Consider the following 25,819-nt stretch of genomic DNA (forward strand, 5'->3'; position numbering starts at 1 on the left):
CCAGTTGACCTGGCTGGACCCCTCACCTCCACTCCGCTTCTGAGGCACCAGTGATCCAGCAAAGGGCTCAAAGACACTATCCACCAGACTACCCACCTGTCTTGTCTACCCAGCAGCACCCTCTTGAGTGAGTAAAGGTCCTGCCATGTCCTCACCTGTGAGGGCTCAAAGATACCTAGGACAGTTTCATCTTGATGGGATCATGAGTGAAAAAAAAGAGGTCATTTCCAGCCTATGCTCACACTTTATTATATACAGAGACACGGTGCGTGTAAGAACATCAACATGGGACTTGGACAGTAAGGGATGCCCAAAGGCACTGCCTTCTGTCCCCTTGGTGCAACCAGTCAGCATAATTTATACAAATAATACAATATTTGAACAATAAATAAGTTTGATAAATTAAATAAAGACATTAAAAATGTAGAAAGACAAAGCAGCAAGGAATGATTTTGGACTGTGACACATTCACAGCAGTGACACCATCACTATCTCACCTGCACACCAGCAGCTGGAGCACAGACCCCCACCAGCACTTTTCTCTCACTGTACTATGACAAAATCCAACTGAGAAGGGGCAACCAGGGAGAGTCGTACAGTTCACTAAGTGCTGCATTGTCATGGTTTATATCCTTTACAAGCCCCTTGAGAAAGGGTGCTTGAAAACAAGGTACAACTGCAGACCCACTGTGCACAGTCACAGCTTGTCTGTTTGGCACAGGAAAAAAAACCTCAAACCAGTCTCTTCTGTCCTTCAGATGGACACTGGCCCAGTAATTACCTGGCTCGGGGCAGGGGGGTAGTGGGGGAAACATATCTAAGGAGTAGGGGAGAGAAGAGATGAGGCAATGGTCTCTTTCACCTGTGGGAGGCAGAGATGCTCTCATTCATGATTCCAGAGCTCTGGCACACTCCTTCCACATACCCTGGCACTGACAGACACCAGGTGGGTGACAATGCCAGCCAATCCCCTGGCAAGGAGGGGGTTACCACAAGGACTGCAGGGATGCAGCTCAGAAGTCAAGAGCTACAAGTCAGAGAACAGCAGTAAAAGGCTGCCACTGGTTATCCAAGGGAAAAAACCAGCCAGTCCCGAACCCCTGCAGGGGGAGAGACCACATAGACACTGGTTTCACACTACCCCGCCCCCCCCAGCAGCCTTGAGGCCTCCAGCTCTCTCCCAAAGATGCTGGCAGCTGGCAATGAGGGAGACAAGGACTCTGTCCATCATGGATAGCTCTCAGCAGAAAGGAGACAACTTGAAACCTGTCCCCTCCTGCCAATCCCCTTCCCATATTGCCCCCAAAGAAGGATGTTGGCATGTGAAGAAACCAGGAATTGAGGGAATAGGGCAGTGAGAGAGAAATGGGAACAGATGGAGATCTGGGATGGGGAACGGGACCCCTCTGCCCTCACATGTACAAACTGTTACTCATCCAGGCCTGGTATCAAGTCTGCAATACTGTCCACATAGTAATTGGGCACCAGATCCTTGGCAGCAGCGTTGTCGCTGGCCATGTAGGCCTGCGCCTCTTCCAGGCGGGAAACGCCTGTCAGGGTGAGAATGGTGGCAAGGCCGCAGTTCTTGCCGAAGAGGATGTCTGTCTCCAGACGGTCTCCCACCATGAGGGTGCGGGACGGGTCGACACCGAAACGCTCCACGATGCAATCAAACATGTATGTGTTGGGCTTCCCCACCACCAGCGCCTTGCGGCCCGAAGCCGTTTCCACTGCGGCTGTGAGGCTGCCAGTCCCTGCAGGGAGGGAGGGAGGAGGAACAGAAGTAGCTGCGGGAAGCTCAGCATCCCGGGTCCCGCCGCAGGATAGGCAAGCGGGATGCTGGCAGCACTGCTTCGGGAGCTGGCAGGGACGCGCCAGGGCATCCCTGCTCGTCCTGCCGCTCAGGGAACCGCCTCGCCCGCACCAGGGACAGCGAAGCCCACCCGAGGCCACCCCCGCCAGCAGCCCCTTCCCCCCGGGGCGGCGCGGGACGGGGCGCGGGCTCACCGGGGGTGCGCTGGCCGTCGCTGAGCGGGTGCCAGGGGTCGGGGTCGGTGGCCACCAGCAGGCACTGCGGGTCGCGCAGGTAGCCGCAGGCCTGCGCCAGCTTGGCGAAGGTGAACTGGTCGTCGTAGCCCACCAGGACGGCGCGCACCGGCTCGCCGGGTGCCGGCTCGTCCTCGCCCGCCAGGCGCAGCCCGGCGTCGCGCACCTCGCCGCGCAGCCCCTCGCCGCCCAGCACGAAGACGCGGCCGGCCCCGCTCCCGTTCCCGCCGCCGCCGAGAAGGCGCTGGCGGAGGAAGAGCGCGGAGCAGAGCGCGGAGCTGAAGACGTGCTCGGCGCGCACGCCGCGGAAGCCCAGACGACTGAAGCGCCGCTCCAATTCGGCCACCGAGCGGCGGCTGTTATTGCTGACGAAAAGGGCGGCCTTGCCGCTGCGCCGCAGCCGCTCCAGAAGCTCGGGGGCGCCGGGCACGGCGCGCTCGCCCGCCCACAGGACACCGTCGCAGTCGAAGAGCAGCCCCTGCGCCGGGCCCAGCACCTCCCGCAGCCCCGCGCCGCTCAGCCGCCGGCAGCTCGCCATGCCGCTGCTGTTGCTGCTGGTGATGCTGCTGTTGCCGCTGCCGCTACCGCCGCCGCCGCCGCCGCCGCCGCAGCCCGCCCCGCCCCACTGCGCAGCCAATCACCGCCCCCCGCCGCGACCCGCCCCGCCGCACAACCAATCGGCGCTCCCCGCCTCTCCGCCGCCACCAATGGGAGACCTCGACGCTCCGAGGGGCAGGGCCGGGCCGAGGCCCGGCCCCCAAAGTAACCACGGCACGGAGGGGGCGGGAACAGGCCCGGGCGCGCTGCCCATTGGCTGGAGCCGCCGTGCTCGGCCGGCGCCCCCTGCCGTGCCCGCGCAGCCGCGGAGCGCCCCCTGCCGGCCGGCGGGGCCTGTGGCAGCGCGGTCGCCATTACCGCCCGGCTCCGCGTCTCCGCGTCTCCGCCTCCTTCCCTCCCCGCTGCGGTCCCCCCGCTGCACCCGTCAGCACTTGAGACGGCCAAGTGTGCCCCGCTCATACCAGCTTGCGACTTTGACGCCAGGTTTTCAAATATTGGCAAAATATCACAGAACCCCTTAGGCTGGAAAAACTTTCTAACATCATCGAGTCCGGCCTAAGACCGACCACCACAGCGTCAACTAGACCATGGCAGTAAGTGCCACATCTTTCCTTAATCACCTCCAGGGACTGTCTGCACCAGCTCCCTGGGCAGCATCCCAGCGTCTAATCACTTTCTGTGAAAAAGTTCCTCCTGCTGTCCCACCTAAACCTTCCCTGGTGCAGCTTCTGACCTATGCCCTCTTGTTGCCTGGGAGAAGAGGTCGATCTCCACCTGGCTACAGCCTCCATTCAGGGAGTTGTAGGGGGTGATCAGGTTACTCCTGAGCCTCCTTTTCTACAGGCCAAACAACCCCAGCTCCCTCAGCCACTCCTAATAGAACATGCACTCCAAATCAATCAATCAATCAATCAATCAATCAGTCTATATCTATCTATCTATCATCTATCTATCTATCTTTATCTATCTATCTATCTATCTATCTATCTATCTATCTATCTTTATATATATATATCCATCTGTGTATTCCTGAGGCAATTCATTTTGAGGGAAAATGGGGCTGGGATCATGGCTAGACGTCTACAAATGGCCCCATGGGGCCAAGCTGCCTGTGCTGGCCCGAAAGCTGCAGGCAGTGTCTGGGCCTGCAGTGGGAGATCTGGGCAGGGATCTGGGCCCTCACTCACGGCTGGGCTCTGGCATGGACATAGTAGTGTGGGGAGGTGGAGACTGAGACAGGAGAGTGAGAGAAGGCAGGCAAAGCATGCCAGGTGTTGTGAGCCAAAGGAACAAGGTGGAGGACCAAGAGATGCTGTCCCTCAGGCCACCCTGGCATTTCCACGGCACCTGCTGTGTCCCAGGGAGGTTCCAGATCCCATCTCCTCGACCTGTGATTTCCCCATGCCCCTCACTCTGTTCATTTCTCTGTGGGGTGACCTTCTGGGGCGGATGTGGCCAGGGGGCTTCCTCCTGCAGGCAGCGGCTGTCCCTGCTCTGTGGTTCCGGGCACACAGTCCATGGCACTCGCTGTGTCAGCCTCACCAGTGGAAGGCTTGGGGGATGGCGGGGCATCTCGGCTGTGGCGGGGTGCTGGCTGCGGAGGGAGCGGTGGTGGGATGGAGGGGGCTCGGCCGGGCGCCATCCGTCGTGGCAGAGCTTTGGGGCTGGCTGCCTGGGCAGGAGCCATGCTCCAGGGCTGCGTCACAGGAGGTGGTGGCATTGTGGGTCGGGCTGGAGCTGGGCGTTTGCCTGAAAAGAGAGGTGAGGTGAGCTGGGGTCCTCTCCACTGGGATCTTTGCAGAGGGCAGAGGGAGCTGCAGACAGGTGGTCAGCCAAATTGCCCCTTGCCCAGCTTCTGTCCCGAAGACACGAGCGCACACCAGCTTTTCTGGGGAGTCTTCCCTCTTCCCTTCACAAACGGTCATGAGCTTTGACACCTCTTTACCGGAGGTGTTCAGTTCAACATTGGAGGACATACTGTGTCCATCCCATGGTCCCATCTTGGCTGTATTCTGGCCGTGCTGCCCTGGCCAGAGGCCTTTCCCTTCATTTGGTGGCAAGGACATCCCCAGTGCCCACTTGTGTGGGGCATAGCAGGATGATGACTAAACTGCAGGAGGTGGCATTGAGGGGGGGTAATTTCCCAAGCATCCTAACCTTTGCGGGTGGTGTTGTCAGTCATCGTCGGAGCTGGTGGCCCTGCAGCTTCTGGAGATGGCCTGGGCAGTGCTGGGGATGCTGGCTGGGACCTGGCCTCAGGGTCCCTGGAGGTGCTGTGCAGAGAATGGGGCAAGTCAGGCTTTGGTTGGGCATGGTGATCCTGGCTGCGAGGCACCTTGCAGCCGCCTGTGAGGGTACAGTCCTGATGTGGGATGGGAGGGAGGGAGGACATGGGGAGAGCTGGGACAGCCAGAGCCTGTAGCTCCCACCAGACTTACGCCTCTCCATCCAAAAGGGTGGGGGTGCTAGCTGGAGGGGTCATAGGAGTTGGCTCTTCCACTGGAGCAGCCTTGCAAAGTCCGGTGTTTGTGGGTGGCATGAACATGCCTGAGACATTGAAATCTACCTCTGGGTGAAGAGAAAGGAGGAGATCCTGTGAGTAAGCCACCCAGAGCAATGAGCCCACAGCAGGGAGCCAGAGCAGCCTCCCACTTCTCTCCTCCTGGAGGTGGAGAAATAGTCCTTTCCCTTCCTCTCCCTGTCACTCTCTGCTGTGGCCCACCAAGTGATGCCTGGCCCTACCTCCGGGGAAGAGAGTGTCCACGTTCTGGATGAGGGCTTCCACCACAGCCTGGATGGAGGAGACCGAGGCCAAGTCCAGTTGCAAGGGGTCTCTGAGAGACAGGAGTGGGAGAGGCATCAGAGAAAGGGTTTGGGGGCATTAACCCCAAATGGAGTTTTGTGTTCATTCCACAGGGGTCAGGGTCTGAAGGGAAGGCAGTCCAGCCAAGGGCCATGGCAGTGTGGGTGATTGGCCTTATTCCCTGTCCTGGGAACACTGGTTTGGTGTTGGAGGCCAGTAGCGTTGAAAGCCACCTATGTCACAAGTGCTTTGGGGCTCAGTCCATTCCTCTGCTACATTGCAGAGTGGCTAAGAGGACATGTGCTTGGTGAGGGAACATGCAACTTGGGGAGATGGGAACAAGGGATAGGACGTGAGGATGGAAGAAGTGTAAGTGTTTTAGACTAGCCTGATGGCTGCTGGATCAGCCTTCACTGTGGCATTTGCCTTCTGGGCACCCCAGCTGGGGCTAGGGAGCTGCCTCCCACCCCATCAAACTAGATCTTACCCTGTGCTCTGCTGCGACCACAGCAGGTTTGGGCCCAGCACAATGGCAATGTTGCTGGGGGTCATTTTATTCACCTCCTGGTGTTCAGCCAGCTTGGCTAAAAACTTGATCAGATACCTGTGGGGTGAAAGGAGGGCAAGTGTTTAGTAGGTAGGGATTTGAGGAGGGAATGGCTACCTCTAGTGATCGCTTGGGGCTGAAGAAGCCCTGTTCTGACAAAACACCTCAGATTGTTGTAGCTGTCTTGGGGCAGGCGGCTGCAGGTGTCTCGTAGGCTCTGTATGCGGCTATCAATGTCCTTTAAGCTGCAAGGGAGAAGGAGGAGCAGAGAGTTCAGCCTGTTCCCTGTGGCAGAGAGGGACACAGTGGACAATGAGGAAGGCCAGTGTTGGCTGCCCTGTGCAGGCCATAGCCCTGGAGATGGATATGTCCTGCTTTACTGGTTAGTGGAAGCAGGCTTCCATGGAGGCACTGTGTTTGTATCTCCCCAAATGAGACAGAGCACCCCTGCTCCAAGTGCCAGGAAGGATGGAGTGGGTTGCTGTGGCCTCTTTGAGACCTGCCAGGGATTTCCACCCCAGTGTCTGGACCCACCTGGCCACTTTGACCCATTCATCGTAGAGGTCGAAGGTCATCAAAGGCTGGGGCAGCTCCCGCAGGTAGGATTTCAGTGCACCTGGGAGGAGAGGGGGAGCAGTGGAGCTGAAGGCAGCTGAGGGATGGCAGGGACTGCCCGACCATGTCCCCCCACCCTGCCTTGCTGGCACTCACCAGCCACAGCATGGGGGTCTGAATAAAACTCCTCCAGGGCATTGGAGCCGCTGGCCAAGCTGCTCTTCAGCTTCCTCAGCACTGAGGCGCCCGCTGCCAGCCGGAAGAGTCCCTAGGGATGGGATGAAGAGGGGAGGGATGCATTTTGAGTTTTGGAGGGGTGCATCTAGGGGCAAGAAAGGAGATGAGGGGGTCTGGAACATGCCCTACCTCCTCCTTCATGCCGGAAGCCAAGAGCATCATGACGCAGGCTTCGATGGGAAGCGCAATCTCCCGGCCCAAGTTCTTGAGGTGTGTCTCTAGGGACACACCATAGTACCCTGCCACTGGGGTTTCTGTCGTGAAGGCAGGCTCTGGAAGAGGAAGGAAAATGTCAAGAGGGATGGTGGACACTAGGACCATCCAGCATTTGGCCATGGCAACATCCTGCTCTAAGCCAAACTTGGCTGGCTACCCAACCTACCAGCCCAACATGATAGGCAGCAGCAGGTACAAGGAGGGGAAATGTGCCTTTTCCAGCTTTGCTGGCCACACTTGTATCCTCCAGGCTCAGCTGCAGCCCTTGCCAGGCTGCATGGAGAACCAGAGGGTACCTGTCTGTCTGTGGCTTTCCCTCAGCTCTGCTAGAGCTGAGTCCAGAGATTCCAGTGACTGCCGGTGGTACTGGGCTTGGATTTCCAATAGCTGCCAGACAGGGAACAGGAAAACAGCATTCAGTTGGCACCAGCCCCTCTTGGAGAGGTGCCCATTCCCAGGACATTGCACTCACATGAAGACAGGGCAAGGAGGGAGCTACAGGGGGAGCCCACCTGGGGTCCCTGGGACTATGTTTTTAGTAAGGGGGAGAGGGCAAATTGAAGAGGGGTATCATCAGGACAAGCTGCTTGTTTGCACTTGGTGCTAGTGGTGGCATTAATTAACCTGTAGTGCATGGAGCAAGGCCAACTATAGGCACCTGCTGATGCCTTGATCTGTCCCCTGCCCTGCCCGGCGGCACTTGGTGTGGAGGGGGACAAAGCTGGGCTCAGACATGTTGCAGTCAATGTTCACACACTGGGGAGAGGTAAGACAGAGGACTTACTTTGGTGAAGTAGCTGGCATAGATGTCCTCTTTGGTGGAGAAATGGTAGAGGTCAGCCATGTACTCATCCTGGGAAGGGAGACACAAAGAAGAGCAATCTTCCATCCCCTCCCTGCACCCGAGGAAGAGGAAGACACCTTCATGAACCCCTTTCTTCTGGTCTGTGAGTGGTCTAGACAGGGTCTCTGGGTGCAGTGGGGCTTTCTCCTTGCCTCCATTAGTTGTGTTTGGGTAGTGGCAGCAACCTGCCCCATGATCAAGGTCCTGGCATAAGTGGCTCAGGAACAAGACGTCTCTGCGCCTTCACCTCCAATGAGCTCATGAGCTCTGCCGGATGAGGTGCTGGGCTTTTCAGAGAAACAGGGCAGAAGTGGAGAAAGTTGATGTGAAACTTCCCTGCCACCCATGACAGATCCTATCTCAGCTGGTTCCCAGCCTGAGGGGACCCCATATGCTCCCTGATTTAGCCCCTGGAGCCTCCAGGGGAGCAGGTCTGCAGCCCTGGAGCCTGGTCTGTAGGGGAGAGCAAGTGACCATCTCACCTTGCACTGCTCCACCTTCCTCTTTACCTCCTCCTCTTCTTCCTTCAAGATCTCCAGTTTGTTGGCAGCAGAAGATGCCCCTGGGCCAGCACCAGCTCCAGTGCTGTTACTGGAACTCTTGGCAGCTTGGTTCAGCCTTTCAGGTGGGAAAGAAGAGGCACATTTATGGTCTTGGTGCTAAGAATGCTGGGTAGAACAAGTGTGCAGACTTCCAGAGAAATCTGGCATGACAAGGGCTACCGCTGGCACGAGTTGGAATGAGGTGATCTCAGTGTACCAAGCAGCACTGGGGCACTTTGCTGCCTTTAGCAGCAGAACTGCCTGTCTCTCTGGTGCTATGGAATCAGCATCTGAGCCCAGAACAAGATGCACCTACAGACAGGAGCTAGCTGTGTGTTCCTGAAGAGCTATTGGAAATTGACTCCCAGGGCAATTATTCTCCTCTCTCCCCCAACCTGTCTGGGGGCTGCTGTGCTCTGTATATCCTGGCCCTCCAGGGCTGCATTGTGGCCCATACCGGCTCTTGATTGCGTTCCAGTCAGAAATCAACTTCTGGAGGGTCTTCTTGCGCTTCAGGATGGTGGGGAGCTCTTCCTGGGGGAGAGAGGGCCAGAGTGAGTGGGGGAGGCCTGGGAACACAGGAAGGACTGGTGAGGTTGGAGAGTGGAGCCAGTAGGGCTGCCAGGATTACCTCACTGAGCTTGTTGAGTGGCTGCAGGACATAGTGCTCCAGGGAAATCTCAAACTCAGCCACGATTTTGGCTAGTGAGCTCTGTATGCAGCAACCCATCTCCAGGACTTTCCTGCGTGGGACAGAGATGAAATGACTGTGAGCTGGAGGCATGCCCCTCTCTGACCCAACATCCCCACTGTACTTGTACCCACGTGGGACCCTGAGCCAGTCCCTGTCCCTGCTCTGCAATGGGAGGCTGAAGGTGCTGGCTGTGCCTTCTCCCAGTGCAACACCGCTGTTTGCTCTGGGGAGATGGTTTGAGCCATAGCAGCCCGAGCCAAGACAGTGTCACTACCAGGATCTGGCATCTTTTGGGGTCACCCTGGCACTTTCTCCGACCAGTACTTACCCAAGGCTGGACTCTGTGTCCAGTTCCTTGAAGCTCTCAGCCATTGCCGTGGACAGAGCCATCAGGGGCAGCTTCTTCTGCACAGAGCCAAGGATTTGGGATACAAGTGGTGACACCACTGTGCCTGGTCACACTGTGGTGCTCCTCACCACATGGCACCATGGGTGCCAGAGTTCACAGGGATTTGGAAAAGAACATAGACAACAGGGGCTTTGGAGGGTTATTCAATGCAAAGACACTGTCTCTTTTTCAGGAGTGTCCCCAGTTAGTGATGGTTGAGAGGGTTGCCCTGCTCTGCTCATCCCAGGCACATGCTGGGACCTGGGCTTGGCATAGCTTTGGGCCACTCTTCAGCAAAGCTGGCAAAGCAGGGGCCTGGCATCCCTATTGCTGGCAAGGAACAGAACTGGGGTGAGCACAGGCTGCGGTGGGATGATTTTTCTCACCACTCGTTTGTCCATCTCGGAGCCACATTGTCCCTGCAGGCAGGCTTGGAGCCTCTTGGACACACTGTGAGCTGCTCGCTTGGCCGGCTCAATCCTCTGCTCAATCTGGGGGCAGAAAAGTGGGACCGGGGAAGCCGTTTTGTGAACCATGGGTACTTTGAGGCCATTTCCCCACTGCCCAGCCCTGGGTGACAATGGCCTGCTGTGTTGGTTTTGCACAGGCTGGTTTTTGGTAGCAGGGGTCGTCGTGGAGGTGGCTTCTCTGAGAAGCTGCCAGAAGCTTCCACCATGTCTGGCAGAGCCAATTCCTGATGGCTCTGAAGATGGACATGCTGCTGGGCAAGCCTGGGCCAATTAGAGACAGAGGTAATGCCTCAGTGAAAACATATTTAAGAAGAAAATCAAAACAAAGTAGGGACAGTTTTTTCCTAGCCAGAGAAGGGAAGGAGGTGAGAACATGTGAGGGAAACAACATGAAGACACCTAGGTCAGTGGAGAAGAAGGGAGAGGAGGTTCTCCAGGCACCAGAGCCAAGATTCCTCTGCAGGCTGTGGTGGTGACCATGGTGAAACAGCTGTTCCCCTGCAGCCCATGGGGATCCACACCACAAGAGATGCAGAGATCCACCTGCAGCCCATAGGGGAGGTACCCACGCTGGAGCAGGTGGATGCCTGGAGGAGGCTGTGATCCAGTGGGAGACTCGATGGAGAGAGGGGGCCCTTGCTTCCAGGCTGGAGCAGCCTGTCCTTGGAGGACTGCACCCCGTGGAAAAGTGAGCCATGCTGCAGCAGTTTTGGAAGGATTGTTGCCTGTGGGAGGGTCTCATGTTGCAGCAGTTTTGGGAGAACTGCTGCTCATGAGATTTGGAGCCACACTGGAGAAGTTCATAGAGAACTGTCTTGTGTGGGAGGGACCCTGTGGTGCAGCAGAGCAGTGGAAGGACTCCTCTCCCTGAGCAGCAGCAGATCTCGGGTGATGAACTGACCAAACCCCCCATGTCTGTCCCCAGTGTTGGTGGTGGGAAGGAGGGAAGGGTTGGGGGAAGAAAAGGTGTTTTTAAGGGCTTATTTTACTTCTCATTATTCTCCTCTGATTTTGTTAGTAATAAATTAATAATAATTTGTACCTCTAAGTTGAGCCTGTTTTGCCCTTGGAGTATTTTCTCCTGGTCCTGATCTCAACTCATGGAGCCTTCATTAAATTTTTCTCTCCTCTGCCCAGCTGTGGCAGGGGAGGGTGAGTGAGCAACTTTCGTGGGTGCGTGGTGCTTGGCCAGTGTCAAACTACGACATCCTGCCACAGCCTGGAGCATCTGGTCCAGTGAAAAGGGAGCACATCTCCTGGTCAGGATTTTTGTGAGCAGCTGGGAAAGACCTTCCTGGTAGCAGGAGCCTGCCAATCCCTTAACACCATGGTCCTGAAATCACCCTCTGGCACGCGGGCAGATCCCAGCCCCATGACTTGGACGTGCTGGCAGGGTGAATGGCTGGCAGGAGCGGGGCAGGTTCCCACACCCAGGCACAAGCAGACACACGCCTGCCAACCCAGCCCATGCCTCACCTGCAGCAAATCTTCTGACAGGAGCTCAGTTGCTTCTTGGGCTCTGCAGAGGAAGGAGAAGGAACCATCAGCAAATGGGGACGACCTCCACCCAGCTTCTTTGGGAAGGCAGGTCCTTATGCATCCTACCCGCCTCTCTTTGGGCTCCTGGGAGCAGGAGACACAGACTATAGCCTGGACCATCAGCTACAAAGCTGTAAGTAGAATGAGCCTGGGAGGACAAGAACAGCAGGAGCAGGGCAAGGGAGCCAATTTTGCTGGCTGGTGGACACCCCATCAGACAGGGTTTCCAGTTCAGTGCACCTCAGTCAAAAAGTCTAGATGTGACCTGGTTTTTTTGAGTCAGAAGACTTAGCAGGGCCACAACAGGAGCAGGATGTTTACTGCCCCTGACTGCCCATCTCTCCCCTGAAGGTGAATCCAGGGCAGTGATGTTGCAGTCTGGCACGTCTTCGCAGGCCAGGGTAGTCAGCAGCTGTGGGACCACTGGTGCGGGAGCAAGGGTATCCTTGTGGTCAAACACAGGTCCAAAACCAGCACCAGCCCCTCCAGAAATGCCTACACAAACCCAGCTTTCTGTGGTTCTGCTCAAAACCAAATTCAAAACCCACCAGCAACCATGACCCTAAAACCTCCCTGATGCCTCCCATAGAGGAAGCCTTGCTTCACAGCCTGCTACCATCGCTATGTCCCAGGAACCCCATTTGATTTCCATCTGCTGCTGCTTTTTCCCCAGTTCGCCTTTCTCTCTTTTCACTGCCTGCCAAAGCCAATGTGGGACGAGGATGTGGAGCTGCAGGAAACATGGGTGGCTTTGTTGAAGGCAAGCAAGATCACGTGAGGTTGTGGTCCACAGAGAAGAGGCTCTGCAGCAGGTGAAGAGCTTGCTCTTGGACTTCACAACCTGCTTGAAACTTGCCTGCCTGGGATTAAGCAAAAGGGAGGTGCATCTGTCATGGAGATGAGAAATCTTGAGGGAAGAGGGATGGGAAGGGGCATCATGCTCCCTTCTAGGGAATGCAAGGAGAGCAAGAGGCCACCAGCATGTAGGAGTTGCTTCCCTGTGGTTCATTTGCTGGGCTGGCTGAAGGACCTCAGTGGTTCAGGGGCCGTGCTTAGTCCCATTTAGCCACCCAGTGCTGCGAACTTGTAGAGGTGGCAGTAGGAAAGGGAGTGAGGGGGCTGGGCAGGGAGGGCCCAGCCCTGTTATTTCAGTTCTGGGTTTTGCAAGGGGAGAGCTTTGGAAAGCAAAGAGAAAAAGAAGGAAATTACAGAGGTAGGATAGGAACAGAGGGTTTTGTGTGAAGCTGTAAGTCTGACATGGGTCCATCCAAGGTCCTCTCCTCCAAGGGCATTCTGGACTGCTCATGCTGCTGGGCTGGCTAGAGCTATGCAGGGCATTTGTTTCCTGTGGGGCACCCCAGACTCAGTGGGGAAGGCAAGTCTCAGCCTGATCACCCTCCTGGTCATTGCACAGCCAGGGGCATGTGGCTGAAAGGTCCCTCCCCATTGCCTCACTGCCCCACATCCTGGCGAAGCCAAGCTTGAGAAAGCCCTGTTTCCTGGTGAATGCAGTACCTGTGGGCCCTGGGAGAGGTATCGGGGCTTGAGGATCATTTACAGCTGAGCAGCACCAATGCAGCCTTCCCAAAGCCCCATAGCTTATGCTGAAGATGCTCTAAACCTTAAAGTTTTTCTCCTCCTTTCCCCTTTTCCCAGGCCACCAGCACTGGGAGGTCAGTCCACCCCCAGCACAAGCCCTCCAGGACCCACATCCCACTCCCTCCGATACAGTGGAGAAGTCCTTACCTAATGGTGGTGTTGGGATGGGACAGCTGCTGGCGCATTCGATTAAACTGTCTTTTCATCATCTTGAGAGTTTGGTGGAGACCACAAAAGCTGCTCTGCTTGGCTGTACCCACTCAGCTGTCCTTGATAATACCTGGCATTGGATGCCTGCAGTCCCTCTTCTCCCCGGAGCCACTGCTTTTCCCGGAGGACCTCTCCCTCCTTACTCCTCTTCCTCCTTCCCTTGTTCCCTCTTTTTCAGTTTCCCCAGATGGTCTCCTCCCTAGTCCCTCCCTGGAGATGCCCTGCCTGCTTTCTTTTCCCCTCCCTTGAGCTCCCTTCTCTCGCTCCCTTTCCTTTTCTGAGCTTCCTTCCTCCTACGTCTGCCCCTCTGCTGCAGATCAGGTAAGAACAGTTCGGAGAGAGCTCCTGCTCCGTTGTGTTCCTGTCACCACCCCACAAGCAAAAATAACTTCAGCCCAGCCTTAAAAGGGAAATTTTATTACAGCATACACATAACAAGGCAGGACAAGCACATGCCGCTGCCGAGCCCGAGTGTAGGGCCCACGCTCTTTGTTGCTCTCTGTCTCAGCTGGGGTGGTTCCCCTTCCTTCCCGTGCCCACCACCAGCTGTGCCGCGGGGCAGCCCGCGCCGGAGCCAGCTGGCTGTGCAGTTCAAACCGGGCACCTGATGTACACCCTGCCCTACCCGGTCACCCAACTCTGCCAACACTCCTCAGGCTCACGGGTGCAGCTCCAGCCTCTTTCCCTGCGACATCCCCCTTGTTGTGACAAAAAGCAGCAAAGCACAAGCAGCCAAAAAGCCACTCCTGCATCCCTCACCCTGCTTTCCTTCCCTGCCGTCGCTGAGACTCTCGGAAACCGCCACAAAGCTGCAGCCGACGGCTGTTGTCTTGTGCATTGGGGAGGTCCCTCCCCCCCGCTAGCAGAGTTCCTCCGAGCAGGGGCAGCAGCACCCGCAGTTGCACGGGGACCGCAAACTCCCGGTTCTCAGGCTCGGCTCTTGCCTGCTCTCTGCAGAGCTGCGCCAGAGCTCATCTCTCTCCCTCTCTCTCTCTTTTTTTTTTTTTTTTTTCCCCCCAAAAAACCCGTCCGCTTCACACCACGACGACCTTTGGTCCTGACTCTATGAGATGTCAATCTCACCTTATTTCTGACCACCTGTAGATAGGACTTCCCACCTGCACTAAGGGAGAGGCAGAGGTTGCCGTTGGCTGGCTTACATGGTTGGCAAAGGAAGCAGCAAACCAAGCCAAAATGAGAAGCGGTCAGCTTGTGGGCAGAAGAGGCAAGCAGCAAAGGAAGACGAGGCAAAGGGCCACTCCATCTGTCCCCTGAAGCCAGAGGAGCAAAAATTTGAGAGCTGCTAGGCTGCGTTTCTTGCCAAGGGTCAAGTTTGCAGTTACTGTGTAGCAAAGCAGTGCTGGCAGCTGTTTTCAAGCGGTTATGGGGTGACAGAGCACCATTCTCTCCCCGCCCAAAACACCAGGCTGTTCAAAACCTGTGGCAGAGCACATCTGATCCCCCACCACTGAGCCCTGGGGGTGCTCCTAACAGGCAGTTACTTCAAGCACCTCTTGCAAAGATGCAGCAAAGCCTCCCCAGATCCTCACTGGCTGCATCAAGTGGTGGCTAGGCCATTTCTTATATGCAGTATCAGAGCTGCTCCCAGCCCTGGGCTGCTGCTTGCTAGAGATCCCTCTTTGCACCTCTGAAATAAAACTGCCTCGTGGAGCTGCTTCCAAGTGCTGCCACCAGCACTGGTGAAGCCGCAGTCCTGTGGGGCATGGGAGTGAGCTGAAGCCCTGCTTCCCATGGGCTGTCAGGCACACATTCCTCCCCACTGCCTCTACATGGGGCATGAGGGAAGTGGGCAGCACCCAGTTCACACTGACTGCTCTCAAAAAAGGAATTGAGAACTGCCAGGGGAATTCCAGCATCCCTGCTCCCTGCTTATGGGAGCAGGGAAATCATTGTGGCAAGGGCCTGAGTGACTGAGGGACAAACTTCAGGACTGAAGGGGCAGGATTTGAGCCAGGTGCAGATAAACTCCTCAGGTGTCCAGGAAAGTAAGGGGAAAAAATGCACTCCTTGGATCAAAAGACAAAGGAGCAGGATCAGGAAAGAACTTTTATTTCCCATAAATACAGTATTCTTCGCGCCGGGCGTCTCATTTTAAATGTTTGTTTTCTTCCATTTACAGAATTTTGCACTGAAAATATATACAAGTCTATTCAAGAACCAAAGAAGATCTGCAAGGAAAAAACCCATACAAAACCCTGAAGAGATGGGAAAGGGAAGTAAGACACAGCTGAATCCCAGCATAAAGACCTTGCTCCCCCACTCCTTTACTGCCCGCTGTGCCCAGCTCTGCGACACATCACCTTCACTGCCCTGAGCCAGGAGTGCGAGGCATCCTGCTCATCTCCATCTCCCACATGCTTCCTTCTACCTCTGGCAAGCCAATGCAGAGCACAGCGTGCCTCTGCTTTTTATGATCAGGGCCTCTCCAAAACAGCTTACAGAAGGGAAGCAGGTCCTAAGTCCCATGGGGTTGGGGATTGCTTGGGATGTGCTACCCTCGGTCTCCTCTGTGCCTGCAGATCCCAGCTCTTGTGTCACAGTGATCAGGCGGCTGGGGCGAGCGCCCTCCCCCGCACAGGGAGCCAGGCCCGCCCTCAGCTGCAGCAAAGGCGCACAAGGCATAGCTGAACCCTCCCCCGCGCCCCAGTGCAGAGCTTTGTGGTGATGAGCTGGGCTCCCATCTCTCCCCCCAGCTCCCAGCCCATCCCTCACCTCTCCAAGAGAGGACACTGAAGAGCTGAGAAAACCCCTGCCCCACCGAGATCTCCAGTCCAGGCGGGGAAAGGAAGTCTAACTGCTGCTTCCTCGCCCCATCTAGCAGGAGGCTGCAGGGATACTCAACTGCCACAGCATGCCCGTCTGTGGCCACCGTTCCCAAAGCTTGCCAGGATAAAGCCTGCGGGAATGGTGTAGGCTACCCTGCTGTAGGGGCTCAGAAACCCAGCTGAAGGTGCTGGAAAGGCACAAAGCAAGCCCTTCCCAGCCCCTGAGACCCCCACCCTGGGGCCCACCTCTCACCAACAGCTCTGTAAGCAGCTAGAACAGAGATATGTAATGATCACTCCCACTGACCCCACCCCATCCCCCCCCCCGCCAAATCACGGACAGCTGTCTGCTCTCTGGTGCTGCAGAGATCCCTAGGCTCTGCCCAGCCTTGTTCCTCATCAGCTCCAGTGCAATCCCACCAGATGGAATCACTGGTGCCCAGCTCCAAGGAAAGGGCAAGGGGGACAAGAGAAAGCACCACAGAGCACAAAGTAGCTGAAGGGCTGAGAAGTGTGGAGGGGGCAGGCAAGGAAAGGGATCTTCCTTTGCTAGGCCTTGCTCTGGGCTAAGGTTGTTAAAGCTCCCTGTCCTTGTTGCCCTATGCACCTAAAGCAGGAAAGCAGGGTTAGAAGAGAAGCTGGACAGACTGGGGAAGGAGTGTCAACTTCAGAAGAGCAGGGAGGGCAACTGTTCACATACATGAAGCTTTCCACTCCACTTCTAGTCTTGTGAAATGAACATCTCCTGGCATCTCTGCTCTCCTCCTTGAGGCACGCTCCCTCTGGCCCTTGCCCGGCCATCTGGAGAATAGAGCGTGAGCACGGGCACCCACCCACCCTCCCATTTCCTCTGGCTGCTCCAGCCCTACAAGGAATCTTCAGTGTAGTGCCTGCAATATGTGGCCCTAGAGGTTTCCCCAGGATTCTGGTGGCGGAAACTGGTCCACATCCCCAATTTCATTGTAGGTTTGCTCTCCCATGGTGAAGGTCAGTTTGTACCGTAGCCTCACTTTCTCCTGGAGATGGGAGAAAAAGGATAAGCAGTCAGAAGAAGGGGAAGAAAGGTATGAGGCACAAACCATTCACATCTCAGATGCTGCTGAATAAAGGGAACAGGGATAGGATAGCGAGTCTTTGCCTAAGCACCAAGACCAGCCTCTGTTCATGCCCCAGGGACAATGCTGTTACCTTCTGCGGGTTAGCGAGCAGCAGAACTTGGGTGATGGCACTGGGGTGGACAATGGGATTAAATGCTGGCAGCTCTGTGCCTGAGGGAGGCTGTAGCTTCACCTTCATTATCTAGGGAGAGAGAGAGTGAATAGAGTGACCACATTCCTGAGAGTGACTTGGCAGTCAGAAGCCCCGCTCCCGTACTTGGGAAGCTTCCACTGTCTAGTCAAAGAGAAAAAACATTGTACTAATCTGAAGGTTACAGAATTTGCTCCCATGCCCACAGAGCTCTCTCCACCCTGGTTTTCCTACGGAAGTAGAATCATGCTTTGGCCCAGCCTGGGGACCTCAGCCCCAGCAGGTCTTACCTTGGGGACGGCAGACTGAAAGACAATATTGCGGATGGGCTGCGGGGCCGTGCTAAGCATAGAAATCACCACCACAAGCACATCAGGCCTCTCGGGCAGGGCATCCTTAGCGAAGTGGAAGAGGACACGGAAGCCGTGCTGATCATATACTGTCACAGGGAGGATGCTGCCTGTGGGAAAGGCAGGGACAGGCAGCAGTCAGCCAGGAGGAAATTGGCCTGACAGCACCTTCCCCCATCACCCTAACTCCATACAAGTGATAGACATCACTCCTCTTCAGCTTCCACAAAATCCAACAAGCAAGAAGTTTCTTCGCATTCTTCCCTTCCATGTATGCAGGGTTTAATCCCCCCATGCCTGGCCCCCTCTTTTCCCCCAGCTCACTGGGTTTGATTGACTCCAGAGGCACAGTGATGTTGGCCAGCGAGATCTCCTGGGGCAGCGCAGTGGCAGGAGGCCGTGGTGGGATTGCAGTACTTCCTGCTGGTGTGGTGGCAGCTTTTCCAAGTGTAGCAGGGGCAGGCAGCTCTGAGGTCAGAGGCAGCGTGGGGTTAGGGGAAATACTCTGGAGCACAGGCGGAGCACTGGGATTGTGGGCTGTGGTGCCAGAGCTGCTCCTGTTCTGCAGATCCCTCAGGGTGAGCCGAGGGGGTGGCTGCTGCTTCTCCCTGCAGGGGGAAGAGAGAGCAAGGAGTGGAACAGGGCACTGAAAATCCTGTCCAGCACTCCAGAAATGGAAACAATGGGGAGAGATGTGAGACTGCACTACCAAGTGCTTACCATCGCACTTGCTGAGATTCTGGAGGCAAAGACTGCTGCAGCAGTGTCTTGCCCAGGAGGTCCAGGTCATCCAGGCCAATGCTGCTAGGAGACGGTTTGGGAGAAGATGCACTAGCATCTGCTTTGACTGGTGGTGTTGCCTTGATAGGGGTGATACTGAGCTCACTGCTGTCGGATGACTGAAAAGAGCACACAAGAGAGCCCCCAAGCAGGGTTGCATATCAGCACCAACCATCAGATGTGGCATGTTTCCCTACCTTTATTTGTTGCTTTTACCACACTCCCCACCCTCTGCCCTAGCTCCCAGCACATTACCTGGAAGCTGTTCCAGCCACTGCTGTCACCAGCCTGGACAGGATGTGGTGCTGGGTCATTGAGGCCTGCCAGAAGCACAAGCAAACATGAAGCTTACCTACCAAATCAGTAAGAGCATTAAATGTGGCCTGAGTAAGATACAGAAGCAGCAGGGCAGAACCGTCAATGTGGTCTCCATCTCTGGCCCCCATCCTTGCATGGGGGAGAGCCAGGAGGGTGATAGTGGCTTTTTTCTGTCCAGATAGCTGCACTTATAGTTTAGTTCTCAGTGCAATTGACAAAAAAATGAATACTACTGAGCTGACTAATCTAACTAACCATGTTATCTACTTTATGCTGTTGTTCTCAAAAGCACTTGTCTTAGGAAACAGACACTTTTGTTATATAAAGCAGGACTCTAGAGCATTCTATGATTGGCACCTCACATGATTTCATGATGTGAACAGTTATGGGAGTCCCATGCATCTCTTGTCAGCTCATGACTTCAACAGCAAGCAGAAAACATGAGGAGCTGGGGGTGATCCACCCCTGTGATCCCATCTGGGGATGGCCATTGCATCACTCTCGATTTACCTGCTAGGTCAGTTTACCCAGAGCAAATCAGTGGGCACATCCCTACAGGCTCTCTCTGACTAGCCAGGAAAACACCACGGAACTGAAGTTCAGAATCACAGCTGGGTTTTCACAGCAGGGCTTTTCCCTCCTCTCCCTCACACTAAGTGAAGGACACCTCTTTGTCTTTCATTATTCACTTCTACCAGAGCTCTCTTTTATTCATGTTCCTGCCAAAGAACTATCCAGAGTCAAAGAGCTTTTGCTCTGGATTTCTCACCTAAAGACATGAGTTCATCATCCAGCAAGGAGACAGAGCCAGTTTGGTCAGGCACAGGAACTGCTGAGCCACCTGAAAGGGTGGGCAAGGCTGGGTAGGAAGGGCATGTTGCTGGAAGCTCCAGGCCAGACAGATCTAGAAGCGCTGAGCTGCTGCCTGCAAAAGGAAAAGAATCTGAAAATGTTATCCAGTGTGGTGAGGCTAGTTCCCATTCTTCCTCACACCCCCCTGCTCTCCCTTCCAGTTCCCTTTCTTTATGCACCAGTCACATCCACAAGCCATTTCCTTATCTCACCAGCCCCACTCTAAGCTCCTGCAGGTTTCCCCTTTCCACTTCTCTCAGTCTTCTCTTACTCTGCAGGAAACCAGCAACAGGGTCCCTCTGCTTGACCTTCCTGTCCCCATTCTTCAAGTCTCCTCACCTCGAAGGGGACTGGCCACCAGCTCTCCATTGATCTCTTCTCCCCGTACAAGCTGCTTGTAGAGATTGATCACCTGGGTCAGATTGTCATTGGCTTGCAGAATCTCCGCTGAAAGTAAGTGTGAAAATAGTGGGAAGAGTAATTTTTATACCCCAAGTCTGTCTGTTTCTTCAAAGCAAGGCACAAGTTGCTGCAAACAAAACCACTGCAGAGAGCATTTTCACCACTGTTGCTGCAGGCTGCACCAGGGTACATTGACACCCCAGGGCAGTCTCAGCAGGAATGAGAAAGGCCAGATATGTTTACCTAGAGCTTCATCATTGTCTTCTGTGTCACTAGCGAGCCGGAAAAGCATGGGCCTCATGCGCTCACAGCGCTGATACAGCTCCTGGGGGAGCAGAGAAACAGTGATGAGGTGAACATCCTGAGCAGCAGCATGCTCAGCTGGGTGTGCAAAATAGGCAATAGGATGAGGGGATACGGGTCACCCATTTCTGCTAAGCCCAAGGAGGATTCTGGGATTGCCTTTCCTCACCTTCATTAGGTCCTCATTGCTTTCCGTTGTCTCCCCCTTGCTGTAGTTTGTCACCATCTCTGTCAGCAGCTTCACGTTGTTGTTCACCTCCTCAATGGCATTCACCCTCTTGGAGATCTTCTCCATGCGCTTTTGGTCCTGGAGGGGAAGCACATGGGGAAGGATGTCCTAACTAGGAAAGGAGGAAGGCTGGGCCAGCCAACCACCCTGGACTAAAGCAATGCTGCCCTCAAAACAGCTCCCACTCCGGTGGAAAACTCCAGGTCTTCTCTGGGCAGGAGGATGCCAGACAGGGATGGAATTGCTGCAGTGCTGCAGCAGGGCTTGGGCCACAAAATGCACCCAGAGCCATTCCTCTAAGTAGCCAGGGGATAGCAGAACTCCCACAAGGACTCTTTCACAGCTGCTGCAGCCAAATTTTGGGCAGAAGCTCTATATGTCTGCATGAGGTCACAAAGCCAGTCCTCCTTTGGTGCCAACCATTGCCACCCAGACCATGACCCCCCAGCTCCCTTCTTCCCCCATCACACCTCCTGAACCATCTCCTTGATGAGCTTGTTGGCAGCCCGGAGATCCTCAGGATGGGAACTTTTCAGGAGGCGTGCCAGTGTCTGCAAAAGAGAAGGTACTTCTGAGCTCAAGCTGAGGGATGGCAGCCAGAGTCATTCTTGCAACACTAGAGCCAACAGTTCCCCCCATCCCAAACCTGGATCTGGCAGAGGCAATGGACAATTCCAACCATTTAGAAAGCCCAGCCACAGGAGCTTGTGGGCTTATCAAGAGACCAGGGAGAGAAGTATAACTGGCTTTCCTTTTCCTGCTGTAGTTCTGGTTATGCAAGCCAGGTCTTTCCCTGAAGATCCCCTGAATTCAAACCCTGCTCCAGCCTGCCCATTACCCGCCATGGAGAGTCTGGAGTGCAGCAGCACTGAGACAGGAAGAAAGCCTGGTTTATGCAAGAATTGCCATGGCATTGTAATGGACTCCTACTCGGACATCTTCACACGCCTCTTTGCTAGTAAAGAGAGAGAGCTCCCACTTTCTCTCTCTCTCCATAGTCAGTGAACAGTCCCACTGCCCATCTACAAATCCTCATTTGCAAACTCTGACCCATGGAGGCAAACTATATCCCTTGCAGCAAACTGGCATCACACTCCTGCTGCAGAACTAGACCCAGAGGAGCCCAATTCTCGCTTAAATGTATCAGCACTGATAATGCAGAGGTTTGCCTGACTGTGACACAGTTCTGAGGGAAAGACAACACAGGATGGGTCCAGGTGGTTTAAGTGGTTGGGCAATAAGCAGATTGCAGTGCTGGGGGTGGGGAAGAGATAACAGCAGTAGCATCTGGGGCTGGGATTTAAACCTCATGGCCAGATAACTCCGAAGTCTTGAGAGCTCACAGCAGCAAATGTCCCCAAACCTGCTTGGGCCAATGTCAGTGCCTCACACTTTGCACCATACTGCAGCTAAGTGCTCCAAAGGTCAAACAGACCCACATGTCCCACTCCTCTGGATGTTTCCTTTGTCATGATTTTGGAACAGGCCCTCAGCATTCATGTGATGCATTTTCTGAAGGACAGCATGTGGAGAAAGGACCTTGACTCTTCCACATGAGAGGGACATAAGGTACTAGAGCAGGAAGATGATGCCTACTGTCCCTCTCCTTACACAGAGCCCTTACCTTGGATTTTTCTTCATCATCAAAGATGATGTTCTTGGGTCGAGGAGGAGGCGGTGGAAAAGGAGCATCATCAGGAAGTTTTGGGTCACACTTCACAATCCCTGCAGTAGAAAACGAAGGAGAGATCAGGAGGACTCACCCTTTCAGGGATAACACTGCTACCCAGGTCTTTTTTCCCTAATGATCCACCATATGCAGCTGAGACTAAGGGTATGTGGGTTATCCTGTTACCCAAGATCCCGGATTGTGTTTCCATTCCCCATAAATATCCCCTCTTAGAAAATTCCAGCATATACTGCCAAAGCACTTGCAGCCCTTCAACCCCAGACCTCTCCAGTGCCCCATCTCCCAAAAGAGCAAGCAGATGTGCCCTCCAACTCAGCAACTCATCACCATCAACTCCCTCTGCTCAGCCAGGAGCCCCAAAGCACCTGCTCCTTCTCCTGACCCTGGTGCTGAGTCAGACTGATGGATGCCCTGGGTCTGGGCAGAGGAAAGGGAGAGCTTGTTTCAGATTTTACCCAGACAAAAAATGAAGGAGGACAAAACCATCTGTCCACCTGCCCCTTCCAGACCGCTGCCTCTCACCTTGTTTCTTCAGCATCTGGTAGGCTTCGGATATCTTCACCTCATGAGGCAGCCCTAAGGTCCAGCTGTACATCAGCTCCAGGATCTTTGACTTCACTTTTTCTGATGTCCGGCTGCCAAGATACTAGAGGAAAAGAGGTGGCATGAAACTGATGTGAGCTGTTGCAAATCTGGCCTGTTTCTCTCCTCACCCTCCCTGGAGAAGTGAGACCATTCCCAATGGCGCAAGGAGGAAAGAGGAAGCAAGCAGGAAAGCTCATGAGGGCCTTGCAACACATCCTATGCTGTGCCTGGTTTCCATCACAGGAAAAACAAGAGAAACGCTGCAGCAGCAGCTCCTCAGCAACACACAGGGAGAGGTGGGAAGGCTCAGGCAGGTCTCCTGTCACCTTGTGAAGGGAAGGGCCCTGCAAAAAGAAGCTGCTCAGTAAGGCAGCCCTTTATGAATGAGGGGCCAGCAGGGCTGGGAGAGGCGGGTGCGTAATGGTCTCTGAGGCAGGGCCCCGAGCAAGGTGAGCCCCAGATGACCAGCACCCAGCAGGCACCACTCAATCATCTTTCAGCCTTCTCACATGGGTCTGATGGGAGCACTGGTGATAGAAACAGTCTATGTGCCACCAGAGACAAGTGGCTCCAGGCAGAGGACATACTCTAGGGTGCCAAGCAAGAGGAGTTTAGGACGCTGCTGTCACCGTTCGGGGCTATTCATCATCACAGATCATAAGATGTGACTGGCAGACAAAGGTTTTCCTTAGTCATATTTAGCCTGTGTTCCCTTAACTCTACACTTGCTGATGTTCATCGCCTTGACTGAACAGGAGAGCCTGCACAGCTTGTTCTGCTGCAGTAACAGCAGCACCAGCAAAGGAGCTGGTAATGACTTGGTCCTTCAGCTGGACTCACCAGAACACCACTGACCAAGCCTGGGCTTGCCCTCCAAGTGTGTCTCAATCAGGCTGGGACACCCCAGAGAGACATGGTCCTGTCAAAACTGGGGGAGGTTCCTGAGTACATGCAGCACAGACAGAGCCCAACAGGGATGCAAGGAAGGTGAATCCAGGCATGCACATGAGCTCAGTAGTCTCACAAGTGCTGGCTGCACCATGTCCAGCTGGCCTTCAGCTTCCTACAGCTTTCTACAGGAATCAGCCTGAACAGAGGAGTAAAAACTCACTTCCCACCAAGAAACTCACTGGGAAACAAGAATTAGATCTCCTACTAACACTGTCCTGTTTTGCCCACATCCCAGTGGGTGTCCGACCCTTTTGCTCAGCCACCACTTTTTCCCGAAGCCCTCCTGCCACAAGGCACCAACACAATGCTGTGAGACCCACCTTAGGGGACACCACCTTGATGAGCTCATTGAGGAAGCGGAACTTGCCCACCTCATCGTGGAAGCGTTTGCCACAGCTCTTCATGCAGGACTCCAGCACCTGGGGAGAGGGGCCAGGTGAGTCCCAGCATGGGTTCAGGAGGAGGATCAGGAGCCAGCTCCTTCCTGCTTCCCCCTCACCAGGTACAGAGCCTGTAGCTACTGACACACCAGCAGAAAGGGACATCCCCTGTTCCCTCCCAGGTAGTCAAGCACCCTCCCACAGGGAAGCAAGACTCTTGCCTCTGGGGCCAGCTTTTGCAGAGATGGCTCAACAGCCCTCCAAAGGGATACCCTTAGAGAGGCCGTAAACACCAGGGTTTCAAAGTGTGGATCCACAACATGACTGAGAATCACTGAATCCTTTAGGTTGGAAAATACCGTCAAGATCATACAGTCCAACCATTAATGCAGCACTGTCAAGGCCACCACAAAAGCCAAAAAGCATCCTATTCAACTTCAACAGGCTATGATCTTTCTAAGAACAAAACCTTTCCAAGGAACCTCTCCTGACTTGTGGAACCACCTTCAGTCCCTCTCCCACCCAAGGGCCCAGGTGCTCCAGGGCTTTCTCAGAGGGAATTCAAAGCTTCCCGTGCTTCTCCAGTCAAGCTGGAGCATCTCCATGCCCTGCCCCTCGATCTAGTTCTACCAGCCTGCAGATGCCCTTACCGTGAGGGCCTGGATAGCTTCCCATTCCTGTGGAGACTGGATCTTGTGGGCAAGAAGTCGGGTGGCAAGTGGAGGACTGGAAGGAGTGAGGGGAAAAGAAAAGCTCGCCGGTTATTGACAAAAAGCCTGGTACCTGCATTTCTGTCTGGGAATCCAGAGTTGAAAAGCATGTTGCAAGTTGAAGATGCTGATACAGCACTAAGACACCTCAAAATCCGGAGGAAACCTTCCATTAGTGGACCAATACCCCCCCACTACCCCCACCTTGAGGGCCTTCATGCCTATTCAGCTGTTGGGATAATCCCACTGGATTTTGCTGGGTGGGAAATCATAACCAGGCCTGCGACCTGGAGAAGCCTGTAGAAAGGACAATGCACTTACCCCTCTAGCTCCTTATTGAGCTGCTCACAGAACGCATTGATACCATCCCAGTCCAGGTCCTTGTTCAGGGGGTTTGTGGCTTTGTCTGCAGGCAGGAGGAGGGGACGGTGAGGAAAAAACCTAACAGGCTCCCACCCTGTGAAGGGTCACCATTGACCCCACTCCTTCCCTGCCAATTTCAGCGGGTGCAGCAGCAGGGGGTGACGTGGGAGGACAAACACACTCGTATCGTCTTGCCCCTTCCCACAGCAGCCCTGTGCATAAACTCTCGCCCCCTCCTCCCTGCTGACCCACCGTATCCCTACTTCTGTCTCGGCCCTGGCGTCTCACCCGCAGCCCCTGGGTGCGTCCACGGCCACCACGCGCGACGCCCAGCAGCCCTCCCTCACACCCCTGCGCCCACCACCACGCCCGCGCCCTCCCCGCCCCATTGCGAGGGGAGCGGTGGTCGCAGCCGCACTCACTGATGCGCGCTTCCAGCGTCTCGGGCTCCATGTCGGCGGCCCACGGCTCCTCACCGGGGCAGCGCCGCTCCACCGCCGCCCTCCCGCCGGGCCCGGCGCGGCCGCGCCATGAAGAGTCCCGAACCGTCTGGACACAAAGACCCGGAAGTCAGCCGTGCAGAGCGCCGCTCCGCCGCCAGCGCGCCCCCTGCTGGCCCGCACT

General features: G+C 55.2%; 3 protein-coding genes across 4 annotated transcripts; all 3 read right to left on the minus strand.

The window, feature by feature from the left end:
- Positions 1-223: 223 nt before the first annotated feature.
- On the minus strand, positions 224-2,620 carry PDXP (pyridoxal phosphatase). The gene is made up of 2 exons (XM_040062196.2): positions 2,008-2,620; positions 224-1,754 (listed from the first exon to the last, which is right to left on the minus strand). The coding sequence occupies exons 1-2, from the start codon at positions 2,582-2,584 to the stop codon at positions 1,429-1,431; spliced, it is 903 nt and encodes a 300-aa protein (XP_039918130.1). The 5' UTR covers positions 2,585-2,620; the 3' UTR covers positions 224-1,428.
- Positions 2,621-3,968: 1,348 nt separating this feature from the next.
- SH3BP1 (SH3 domain binding protein 1) lies at positions 3,969-13,443 on the minus strand. The gene is made up of 18 exons (XM_040062620.2): positions 13,186-13,443; positions 11,377-11,419; positions 9,817-9,921; positions 9,371-9,447; positions 8,980-9,091; positions 8,806-8,882; positions 8,289-8,424; positions 7,747-7,815; positions 7,259-7,349; positions 6,876-7,018; positions 6,666-6,777; positions 6,489-6,570; positions 6,119-6,199; positions 5,895-6,011; positions 5,347-5,438; positions 5,043-5,172; positions 4,762-4,877; positions 3,969-4,353 (listed from the first exon to the last, which is right to left on the minus strand). Exons 1-18 carry the CDS (start codon positions 13,245-13,247, stop codon positions 4,022-4,024), a joined length of 1,977 nt encoding a protein of 658 aa, XP_039918554.1. The 5' UTR covers positions 13,248-13,443; the 3' UTR covers positions 3,969-4,021.
- A 3,434-nt stretch (positions 13,444-16,877) lies between these two features.
- On the minus strand, positions 16,878-25,764 carry GGA1 (golgi associated, gamma adaptin ear containing, ARF binding protein 1). Of its 2 annotated transcripts, XM_040062408.2 has the most exons (17): positions 25,618-25,764; positions 25,154-25,238; positions 24,773-24,848; positions 24,063-24,161; positions 22,729-22,852; positions 22,141-22,241; positions 20,987-21,067; positions 20,457-20,594; positions 20,228-20,309; positions 19,922-20,029; positions 19,500-19,655; positions 18,668-18,732; positions 18,353-18,531; positions 17,957-18,240; positions 17,573-17,742; positions 17,223-17,333; positions 16,878-17,050 (listed from the first exon to the last, which is right to left on the minus strand). In XM_040062408.2, the coding sequence occupies exons 1-17, from the start codon at positions 25,646-25,648 to the stop codon at positions 16,940-16,942; spliced, it is 2,001 nt and encodes a 666-aa protein (XP_039918342.1). In that variant the 5' UTR covers positions 25,649-25,764; the 3' UTR covers positions 16,878-16,939. The 2 variants fall into 2 exon arrangements, with proteins under 2 accessions (XP_039918342.1, XP_039918343.1); XM_040062409.2 differs by lacking the exon at positions 24,773-24,848 and having other exon boundaries at positions 25,618-25,671.
- Positions 25,765-25,819: the final 55 nt, after the last annotated feature.

The sequence above is a fragment of the Hirundo rustica genome, chromosome 4 (genome assembly GCF_015227805.2).
Source record: "Hirundo rustica isolate bHirRus1 chromosome 4, bHirRus1.pri.v3, whole genome shotgun sequence".
In the NCBI taxonomy this organism is placed as follows: domain Eukaryota; kingdom Metazoa; phylum Chordata; class Aves; order Passeriformes; family Hirundinidae; genus Hirundo; species Hirundo rustica.

Bases quoted from the DNA above. Each gene is read 5' to 3' on its own strand.
- PDXP (XM_040062196.2), bottom strand. From the start codon at position 2,584: ATGGCGAGCTGCCGGCGGCTGAGCGGCGCGGGGCTGCGGGAGGTGCTG. The intron at 1,755-2,007 runs GTGAGCCCGCGC...CCCTCCCTGCAG, and splicing joins CGACGGCCAGCGCACCCCCG to GGACTGGCAGCCTCACAGCC.
- SH3BP1 (XM_040062620.2), bottom strand. From the start codon at position 13,247: ATGATGAAAAGACAGTTTAATCGAATGCGCCAGCAGCTGTCCCATCCC. The intron at 7,350-7,746 runs GTAAGTCCTCTG...CCTGTCTGGCAG, and splicing joins ATGCCAGCTACTTCACCAAA to CTATTGGAAATCCAAGCCCA. The intron at 6,778-6,875 runs GTAGGGCATGTT...TCCCATCCCTAG, and splicing joins CTTCCGGCATGAAGGAGGAG to GGACTCTTCCGGCTGGCAGC.
- GGA1 (XM_040062408.2), bottom strand. From the start codon at position 25,648: ATGGAGCCCGAGACGCTGGAAGCGCGCATCA. The intron at 20,030-20,227 runs GTAAACATATCT...ACTTACTTTCAG, and splicing joins AGACAATGATGAAGCTCTAG to CGGAGATTCTGCAAGCCAAT. The intron at 17,743-17,956 runs GTGAGCTGGGGG...CCTTTCCCACAG, and splicing joins TCTGGAGTCAATCAAACCCA to GCAGCATCCTCCCTGTGACA.